At 45.0% G+C, this 10,356-nt stretch overlaps 1 protein-coding gene across 1 annotated transcript; it reads left to right on the top strand.

Annotated features, from left to right (window-relative positions):
* Positions 1-2,194: 2,194 nt before the first annotated feature.
* On the top strand, positions 2,195-10,342 carry PTPMT1 (protein tyrosine phosphatase mitochondrial 1). The gene is made up of 6 exons (XM_043971249.1): positions 2,195-2,345; positions 3,317-3,357; positions 4,402-5,430; positions 6,915-6,995; positions 8,948-9,139; positions 10,108-10,342. Exons 3-6 carry the CDS (start codon positions 4,945-4,947, stop codon positions 10,270-10,272), a joined length of 924 nt encoding a protein of 307 aa, XP_043827184.1. The 5' UTR covers positions 2,195-2,345; positions 3,317-3,357; positions 4,402-4,944; the 3' UTR covers positions 10,273-10,342.
* Positions 10,343-10,356: the final 14 nt, after the last annotated feature.

Below are 10,356 nucleotides of genomic sequence, written 5' to 3'. Positions count from 1 at the left end.
GTAGCAAGTCACTTAACCTCTCTTTACCTCAGTTTCCACATCTATATATTAGGGATAGTAATACAGCACCTTTCCCCGGGTTGTTGAGAGAATAAAATAAAATATTTGCAAAGCGCTTTGCAAACTTGAAAGTGCTACATAAATGTTACCTGCAGTTATTCATTCAAAATGTACTTTTAAAATGTTGAGCTTTAAAAACATCCAATCCAGATGAAAAGAAGGTTGAAGGAAGATACATTGAACACCAACCTAAAGGCTCGTTTGATTGCTCCTGAGCATGTCAAAATCCACTTCAACCTAATTCAGTTCAACCAGTATGAAATGCCTACTACATGGATGGCATTGGACCAGCCACCAAACAGTCTCTGCTTTCAAGGAGTCTCCAATATTTTATTTGGATTCCTGGCTCCCAGTTTCTTCCCTCTCTAATAGCATCCTTTAAATAGTTTCCAGGGCAGGTAGGTGGCGCAGTGGATAAAGCACCGGCCCTGGATTCAGGAGGACCTGAGTTCAAATGTGATCTCAGACACTTGACACTAGCTGTGCGACCCTGGGCAAGTCACTTAACCCTCACTGCCCTGCAAAACAACAACAACAAAAAACCAAACAATAAATAGCTTCCAAATTATTCTTCCTAAAGTACTAGTTTGATCATGTGACTTCCTTGCCCCCCCCAAAAAAACTTCAGTGGCTCTCTATTGTGTTGTATTTTACCATTATTATATAACACATAAAATAGTTATGGTTATTATCATAACACATTTATTATTTCATGTTATGTCTATTTCATGGGATAAAACCCCAAATTCTGCTTGGCATTAAATTCTGCTTGGCATTAAAATCCTTCGCAATCTAGCTCTGTCCTACTCTGCCAGGCTGGTTTCCCATGACTCCTTTTCATTTACTGTGTCCCAGTCAAACTGGTGTATTAAGCTGGTCCCTAAACTTTGTATGCATCTCCCACCTCCACACCTTTATGTAGACTTTTCTCTTTTGGCTGGAATGCATCTGCTCTACCTTTTTTTTCTTCTTAGAATCCTTGGCTCCTTCAAAGTTCAGTTCTTGTGTTCCCGGCCCCCCCCCCCTTCTCCCTGCCCTCACCCTTCTTAAATAACCACATACATATGTACAATGTAATATATTTAATGCATGTGTACACAAATATATTAAATGCACACATACAAGTATATATGTAAATAGATATACTTATGTTCTATATCTCTGCTCCTCCTTCCCCAAAATCTAAGCTCCTCAAACAGGGACAGTTTCTCTCCCTTATTTTTTTTTGTTTTGTTTTTATTTGTTTATTTTTTTTTTTGCTGGGCAATGGGGGTTAAGTGACTTGCCCAGGGTCACACAGCTAGTAAGTCAAGTGTCTGAGGCCGGATTTGAACTCAGGTACTCCTGAATCCAGGGCCGGCGCTTTATCCACTGCGCCACCTAGCCGCCCCTGTTTTGTTTTTATACATCCAGTATGTAGCATAGTACCTTATACATAGTAGACCCTTCATAAATATTTGCTGGATTTGGATTGAATCACCATAGCCCAAAGAGCCCTCTTTGGTTTTCTATATAGGGTGTTGCCTTTCTCTTCATTTTACAGGGTGATGAGTCCTCGTTAATGCTCATTTACAGATAGGCTCACTTGTAAATAGTCAGGGTTCCTGTGCAGATCTTGCCTAGGGGAGCAGATAATAAACAAATAACACGTTTACTGGCCAGATCTAGATATTTCAAAATGACGAAATAATTGGTTGTCTCCCCCCTTTCCCCCCCCCCCCCCGCCCGCATTTGTTCCTCTTTTGCCACAGGGAAGAAGAATACTGGGAGAACGTAGGCAAGGATGAATTGCCCTCGCATTCCCAAAGACTTTAACAATTCAACAAAACTAATGTTTTTCCCATAACCAGACAAAGCTAGTTAATAGAGGGGACGCAGGAGCCCCGGGGCAGGAGGTTCCTTACGATGAGTCTATTATGAGAGCCAATAGAAAGGATCACCTTGTTGGAGGAAGAGAAAGAAAGACACCAACCAGCCAGTCACCAAAGGTTCATTTATGGAACTTGGGGGCCAGGGAGGAAAAAAATAAAATGTTACATGGTTAACACGTGCAACACACACACAAGCAATCAGGAGGTGGAGAAAACGGAGGGCTGGGGAGGTGGTGGGAGGGTCCATGGATGGGGAGGGGTTTGTGTTAGGAGAGAACAGCTCCTCCTCCTTAGCCAGTCTTCTAGGCAACCATTTTGCGGGATTCATTGCAACCATTTTCCCAGCTTCTGCAACCACCTTTAAAATGCCAGCATTCAACTCAGAAGAAAGGGCTCATCCAGGAGAGAGTTCTGGTGAGTTTTCCTGTTGCAGTTCCTTGGCAGAGAGCAATGGACAGAACAGTGATGGCAGCCGGCCTCCCGTGGTCAGGGGGTTGGCAAGGTCTTCTGGGGAAGAGACCACAACAAGAGGAGTTTGCAAGGCCAGTGGTAGCTTGGTAAAGAAAGACAGGTGGAGAGCTGAGCATGCGGACTTGTACGTGTTCAGACTTTGTTTCTTCTCACTGGGAGGGGGAAACAGTTGTGGGCTGTTACTCAGTAATTTATAAGAACCTCACTGCTAACTTTCCACTCTCATTCAGTCCTGACTGCCACCTTCAGCTTCCCGAGCAGGAGGTATTGGTTGTCCTCACCTATAAAATAATGGGACTGGATCACAAATGGGGAAGATAATAAATGGGGTTAAAGATAACCTGCAGTCCCCCAAAGAGGTCATTGGCTAGCTTTCAGGAGATCTGTGAATTTGGATGTGAAAAAAAAAAAATTTCATCTCAATCTTCATTAGCCTCTAACTGAAATTGAGCATTTGCTTTAATTAACTAAAGCACGACTTAGTAAGTGTTAAGTGTCTGAGGCCGCATTTGAAGTCAGGTACTCCTGACTCCAGGGCCGCTGCGCCAAATAGCTGCCCCAACTAGAGGATTTCTAAAGTCTCTTCTAGGGACAAATTCTAGGATTCAAAATGAGAAGATTGCTAAACCTAAGGTAGGTGGGCTCATGGGGTTGGAATCCTTAAAGTGCTGGTCCATTTAATATTGTGCAATTGTGGGACACAATCGGCACACTCCCTTTATTCAGGGACTGCCTCAAAAAGGAGCTGAATCATAAGACTATAGATATGCATCTGGAAGGGACTCGTGGCCCATTTAGTAAAGTTAAGGTCCCCCCCCTCAATTTATTGGTGTGGAAACCAAGGTTCACAGAGGTAATATGACTCATTCAAGACCTCATAGGTAATAAGCTTTTTTTCTTTTCTTTTTTTGCAGGGCAGTGAGGGTTAAGTGATTTGCCCAGGGTCACACAGCTAGTAAGTGTCAAGTGTCTGAGGCTGGATTTGAACTCAGGTCCTCCTGACTCCAGGGTCTCTGCTCTATCCACTTCGCCACCTAGCTGCCCCCCCCCCCCCCACCCCTTAAGCTTTTAAGAGAGCGCATTTGAACTCCAGAAAGCTAACAGAATGTTGCATACAAGTTTAGGAACTTATTTGTTTAACTCCTGTTCAAAATGATGGGGCACTATTATAAGTGTGATTAATCCCTTTTCTCAGTTTTATAAGTTTATGTTTTTAGAGAAATAAGTTCACAGAAATGTACAGTCATTTGCATTTTTTTTCTTTTGCTCAAGTCTTTATTTCTCTAATCCCTTTTTTCCTTCGTAACTCGGGTCAAGAGCCATTTCTTGGAAAAGGCTTCCCTCATCACTTCAGCTGTGAGGAAGAAAGCTTTTGTGTAGTGATTGTTCCATTCTTTGTACTTGTATCTCTAGTACGCAGTAGGTTTTTAATAAATGCTCACGGATTGATTGATAGTTCTCTTTCTTTGCCCTTCTATTTATTTGGTGTCTCAGCTCCTTCGATAGAACATAAGCCCCTTTTGGACCAGGACTGTTTTACTGTTTTTGCATCCCCAGTGTCAGGCATGTAGTTGGCAATTAACAAGTGCTTATTGGTAGTTTCTCTTTCATTTTTATTCCTACTGGTGAATATTCATTAAGAGAAGCTTCAATTAAAAACGTTTTTAAAAGATAAAAACAAGTTTGAGTTTTTGTTCTTCAAAAAGATGCAACAAACATTAATGAAGCCTGTCCTGTGTGCAAGAACTGTCGGATTTTCGGGGCACCTTTTCGGATCTCTCCTACCTCCGTCCCCAGTCCCTAACATACCACACCCCGCTAAAATGTAAGCTCTCTGAGGTCGGGCCATGGGTCATTTTGTTTTCCTCTCTGCGTTTCCTGCACCCAGCTCGTGCCTTGTGTAGAGAAGGTGTGTGGCTTGCACATAGGTTTACTGAAAAGGTCCTTTGTCTCTTATGGTTTCTCTCTGTGCTTGTCTTTCTGTTCATCACAATTTTAGGTGGGATGGTGATAGCTAAAGAGTGCCCCAGAGGAGGATAACCAGAAATCCTGCTGAAGGAACTGGGGCTTGGCCTAGAGCTAGTCTTTGCTTCTCCCCAGAGGGGAGATCAAATAAATCTTTAAGTGTCTGAACAGTTCTCAAGTGGAAGAAAAGCATGCCGGCTGTGTCTGGCCACAGAGAGGAAAACCAGCAGCTAAGGGTGGAAGCTTCCAATGGGCAATAAGCGTTAAAAGTACGAGCGGAGGTCCCACCCCCCTGCATGTGCCTCCCTTAAAGAAAACCTTCCGGAAAATCCGCGTGACCACGAAAAAGTGAGTGGCAGGCAGGTCCCACCCCTCACCTCTTCTCGCTCTGCTTCCTCTCCTTATTTCTGCCTTCAGTTTCTCTGTTTCATTTAGTGCCCCGCCTTTCTTCCTCTCTATTGGCCCGTGGGTCTGCCTGTGTCCCTCGGGCTCTCCCGGCGGGCCTCCCCATTGGCCGAAGCCGACGCGCGGCCGCGGGGGGGGCGGGTCCGTTCCTTTTTTTTCGGGACCCGCCCCCATGCCGCCGGTGCCCTCCCCCTCGCTCCCCTCCGGGGCCGCCTCCTTGCCCCTACAGAGGCTGGTCTTAGGCACGGCCACCGACTCGGAGGGCTCGCAGCCGCCTAGTCTGCTGTCGTTGCTACCGGGCACGTCATCGGGCAGCTCGGGGTTTAGCGGGGAGGCGGCTCAAGAGGAGCGGGGGTCGAGGTCTAGCTGGGTCTGTAGAAGAGGCCGGTACCGGAGTCAGAACCGGGATCTCAAGCAGAGGAGCCTGAGCCCGGATCCCAACTCTAGCCAGAACCCGCACTCCTCGCGCTGGGGCCGCACCGGCATGGCGGCCTCGACGGTGCTGGGCGCTGGCCTGGCGCGGATCCTCTTCTACCCGACGCTGCTGTACACGCTGGTGCGCGACAAGGTGTCGGGACCCGGGCACCGCGAATGGTACCACCGCATCGACAAGACCGTGCTGCTGGGCGCACTGCCGCTGCGCAGCCTCACGCGCCGGGTGAGCGGGGTGGGGGGGGGGGTGACAGAGGGAGGGGGCGGAGGGAGCGCGGCCCGGCCTCCCCTCCAGCCTCCGCACCCGGCTGCCCGGGCTCCGCTGCTGCTGCGCAGCCTCACGCGCCGGGTGCGCGGGGGGGGGGGGGGGGGGGGGTAACAGAGGGAGGGGCCGGAGGGGAGCGCGGCCTGGCCCCAGTCTACTCCTTGTCCTCTTCCCGCCCCCGGCTCGCGAGCTGGGAGCCGGCGTAGAGTCGGGGAACAGGACCACCGGGGCCTGAGCTGGCCTGGGCCTCCACCACTTGGTGCTGGCGGGCCCAGATCGGGAGGAGGATGGGTCTAGGAGATCATGGGCTTAATCCTGGGCCCTCGTGGCTGGAAGGGACCCTAAAGGTCATCTAGTCCAACCCTCGTTCTGAGACGCCGAGTCAATCTGGGGCGGTCTCCGACGTCCATTTGTATTTAGGACTTCATCCTATCCGTACACTTTCCCAAGGAGACCTGCCCTCATTTTTTAGAAACCAAGAAGAGGGGAATGATTTATCCCGGATCAGTCAACAAATCTGTTAAGAAGTTGACTGTAGGCCAGGTTCTGTGCTAGGGACTGGAAATGCACATACAAAAGAGACATCTAGTCCCTGCCCCCAGGGAGTCTAGTGCTAAAGGTCAAACAGGTATTTAAGTAGCAGAGCTGGGATTTGAACCCCTAATCCCATTTGGCACCTGGGATTGCCACCAGTAGATTGAGTAGTTTATCAAGTACCTGCTTGTGCAAGGCACTGGGGACGTAGACAAAATGGGGGTGGGAGAAGAGTCCCTGTCCTTACGGAGTTTTACGTTCTACTGCGAAATCAGCTAAACTTTCCTGAGAGCTGTCCAAAGTGAAACTATCAACTTCCTGAAGTAATGGGTGCCCTTCTCTGTGCTCTTCTTGGAAGAACATTTACTTGTCAAGTACATTTCTTCAGGTCTGAGGTGTACTAAATAACCTATGAGATCACACCGAAATCAAATTCTCTTAACATTTATTAACCCTTTACTGTGGGCAAGGCCAAGTGCTTGAGCTGGGCATAGAGATGAATGTTTAGAAGAAGCGATCTGGTGTGCAGGGAGAGAACAGCAGATTTGGAGTCAGGGAATGAGGCTTTCAGTTTTGACTACTTAAACATTATAATCTTGGACCAATCACATCCTTTCCATAGGTCCTAACTTCTTAAACTGTGGGTCCCCATATGTAAAAAGTTACGTATACCTGTCTTATTTACTTATGTACCTGGGGTCTCATAAAATTTCTCAGTCAAAAAAGGGTCCCAAGTGGAAAAAAGTTTAAGAAGCCCTGGACTAAGTGACCCCTTACTGCTCTAAATTCAATAATCTTCCTAATAAAGAGTCACACATGGTAAAATATAGTATGAGACCCCCAAAAAGTTAGATAAAATACTGGAGGAAAATTTGAAAAATGTCTTTGGTTTCCTTTTTTTTTTTCTACAGCTGGTAGAGGAGGAGAATGTCAGGGCAGTGATCACCATGAATGAAGAATATGAGACGAGGTTCCTGTGCAACACTTATGAGGTGAGGGCTTGAGGAAATAAATCCCACCAAATGTGCTAAGTACAGTTGTCCCCCAATTTGCACTTAGGACCCTGAAAATGTTTTTCAGACGTTGAGGTAGAAAAAAAGCAGGCTGAAGGAACATCTACAGGTTCTGGAGACTGCTTAGGGCCATAGGACTCCACACAACTGTGGGAAATTGAATAGTCTATTGACCTTGGACCATAGAGATATTTCTTCTACCTTACAAAAATCAAGGGTCTTCTTGAAGTCCTTGTTCCCTTATTTATTTATTTATTTATTTATTTTTGCGCAGGGCAATGAGGGTCAAGTGACTTGCCCAGGGTCACAGAGCTAGTTCGTGTCAAGTGTCTGAGGACACATTTGAACTTAGGTCCTCCTGAATCCAGAGCTGATGCTCTATCCACTGCGCCACCTAGCTGCCCCCTGGAAATGGCATTTTGAAAGCAAATTTATTACAATTTAAAATGACCACATTTATTCCAGAGTTATACATAATGTAATATTATTTCAGATCCTGTGACAAATGAAATTGGCACTGTTTGATAAACTAGGCCCTTTGTTAAACAAAACTTAGGTCCATGCCAGCTGTTCAAAGAAGAATCACCATTCTTACAAGACAGATTACAGATTGTTTCTATCATCTCTTCAACCCAAATTACTAGGAAATTTGAAGATTCTACACAGATTTTCTGTAGATCCTATACTATAGAAACATGCATTCATGATAATAAAGTGGTAACATGATAACCCACTCCCTACCATTTTTGGGAGAACATATTAAATCAGAGATGCTAGAGAGCCTTGGTTGGGCTACCCATTCAGGGAGTGCTTAACATGAGCATAATGACAATCTAAAGTTCTTTCTGGCTTCCTTATTCCTTAGGGAAAGCGATTTCTTTTAAAAGACCTGAGTAACTTTAAAGCACATTTTTTAATGTTCTGAGATCTTTTTGGACTTCTTAAAGAGCCATTTGCCTCAGAGTTAATTAACCAGACTTTAAAATATGTATTAGTCCAGTCAGCTGTAGGGCAAGTGAGGGACATACCATTTCTGCAGAATGTGCCCTGATTAGCTTTGCCAAGTTCAGATTTGGAAAAAACTATGATTACCCTATGGAACACGAATACGAGTATTTTCTAAAATCGCTGTCCAAAATAACATTGTATTTATGGCTTTATATTCATTTAATAAAAGTTTTAAAACTATGGCCATTATTCATGTTTTAAGGTTTTCCAAGTAGGAATGAGACCTAAGTATACACTGCACAATCAGAAGTCTTAAAGCAAGAATAAAATAGACAAGATACCATAAAAGCCCTTCCTGTTTGCATCTTTTCTGTCTTTCAAGTAAGAATATGCAAAGACTGGTGTGTTGATTTTAACTTGAAAAGTCAGTTTCCTAGTTTATGCACTCTTCCTTTTTCTTACCCCTCTCTGCCCCCCCCCCCCAAAGTCCTGTGGGAATTCTTACATCCAGGCTTAGAGAATCTGTGCAATAGTCCCATAAACCCAAGCTCAGGGGGCCAGGATGATCCAAAAACAGAACTACACAACTCTACTGCTGTTAGATATTCTGTAGTGGAAAATTCTGTGACAGAAAATTTAAAATAGCCAAGAGAGCCATTAAAAAAAGATTGTGTTAAATCTTTAAAATATTTCCACTGTTAAAAGAGCAACTTATCTTTCATTAAATATTAACGCCACAGGATCAGCCATTTTGGAGACCTTTATGCAGAAGGCTTGTGTTAAAGGAATGTTACATTTTATGGAGATGATATTAGAGTGAACTCTGGTGATTATCATGTTTTGTTCTGCTGAATCTAACATGTTCACCCTCACGACAAACACACTGTGTTTCATTATCTTCTCTTCTTCTGCTGAGTCTAGCACGTTAACTTCTTCCCACCCACAGTTTCATTTTCTTTTTCTCCTGGTGGAATTGGTTCCAGGAATGGAAAACAGTTGGAGTAGAACAATTGCGTCTCAGCACGGTGGATATGACTGGAGTCCCAACTTTGGAAAACCTAAAGAAAGGTGTCCAGTTCACACTAAAGTACAAAGAACTGGAAAAAAGTGTCTATATTCATTGCAAGGCTGGCCGCTCCAGAAGTGCCACCATGGTGGCAGCCTATCTGATACAGGTATGAGATTGGACAGAGTTCAGTACAAACCCACTCTTCAAAACTGGTCTACTACTACTAATGATAGTTATCATCATAGACCACGGTGGCAAAAGATGGGAGCCACTGGAGAGGAGGTGATAGTCAGAAATCTAGCACAGCTGGGTGAACAGCTCATCCCTTATAACTAACTTCAGGTGTCTTTTACCAAGTAGTCGGTGGGAAGTTCTGAGGATTTCTAACTCTCTTTGTATCTCTCCTAGCACCTACTAGTGGTCTGCACATAGAAGTCACTTAACAAATGATTATTCAATGAATACATGTGTTTCAATGTAATTAACTGATGGAGCACAGAGCTTCAGAAGACAGACAGCAATGCTTTCAAGGCAACAGTGAGTGCAAGCAGAGTTTCCTTTTGGTGCTGCCAATCAGCTGTAGGTGGGAGTGATGCCTTCTGCTCAAGAGTTTCAGGAGAATGACAATATAGGCCCTTAAGAAGACCTGAACTAGCAGGCAAGGACTTCCAAGGGATGCTGGCTCTCTCCATTTCTGATCTAACACAACGGCCTCCATATAAAGCAATGGCAGAAACAGGAGCCATTTTTGATTGCCTTGAGGAATTGCACAGAAACATTTCCTGTCTTGCCTGGCTGTTCTTGAAACTCTGTCCCTCATTTTGGAAAGAGCTGGTTCCTCTCCATGACTAGGGTACATTACTTTGCTTTACAGCACTACTAGCCTATGGAGACTTGTTAAAGCAAGACCAAATTTATAAAATGGGAGACAATGACTGCTTACCTCCCAGGAAAAATTCAAGGCCATCTTCAAACTGTGAGCATAGAAAAGGCTTCGACATAAAGTACTACTAGATAAGTTCAATTCAAAATAACGAGAAAAGTAGTCCCTAGTTCCTTAGCAACTTATCTTTGGGCTTAGGCAGAGACACTCCTCCCTTCCTTCATGCCTTTCTCACTTCCCTTTTACTACAGGCATATAACTGGAGTCCAGAGGAGGCCGTAAAAGCTATTGCCAAGATCCGTTCCCACATCCACATCCGACCACGGCAGGTAGAGATTCTCAAGGAATTTCACAGACAGGTCATGGCTGAAGCAGGAAAAACTAAGGCTTCCCAAGAAGTACCAGTTCATGAATGAAGTAGGGGGACTGGAAAGAACTCTTAAGACTCTGCTGCTCATTACAGAATAAAGAAATGCATTCACTGGACCCTAAGGGCTATA

The sequence above is a fragment of the Dromiciops gliroides genome, chromosome 6 (genome assembly GCF_019393635.1).
Source record: "Dromiciops gliroides isolate mDroGli1 chromosome 6, mDroGli1.pri, whole genome shotgun sequence".
NCBI classification, from domain to species: domain Eukaryota; kingdom Metazoa; phylum Chordata; class Mammalia; order Microbiotheria; family Microbiotheriidae; genus Dromiciops; species Dromiciops gliroides.
This window is presented reverse-complemented; position numbering and strand designations above follow the sequence as displayed.

Excerpts from the sequence above, each read along its gene's own strand:
- PTPMT1 (XM_043971249.1), top strand. The coding sequence starts at position 4,945 with ATGCCGCCGGTGCCCTCCCCCTCGCTCCCCTCCGGGGCCGCCTCCTTG. Across the intron at positions 5,431-6,914 it reads TGCGCAGCCTCACGCGCCGG|CTGGTAGAGGAGGAGAATGT; the intron begins GTGAGCGGGGTG and ends TTTTTTCTACAG. Across the intron at positions 6,996-8,947 it reads TCCTGTGCAACACTTATGAG|GAATGGAAAACAGTTGGAGT; the intron begins GTGAGGGCTTGA and ends AATTGGTTCCAG.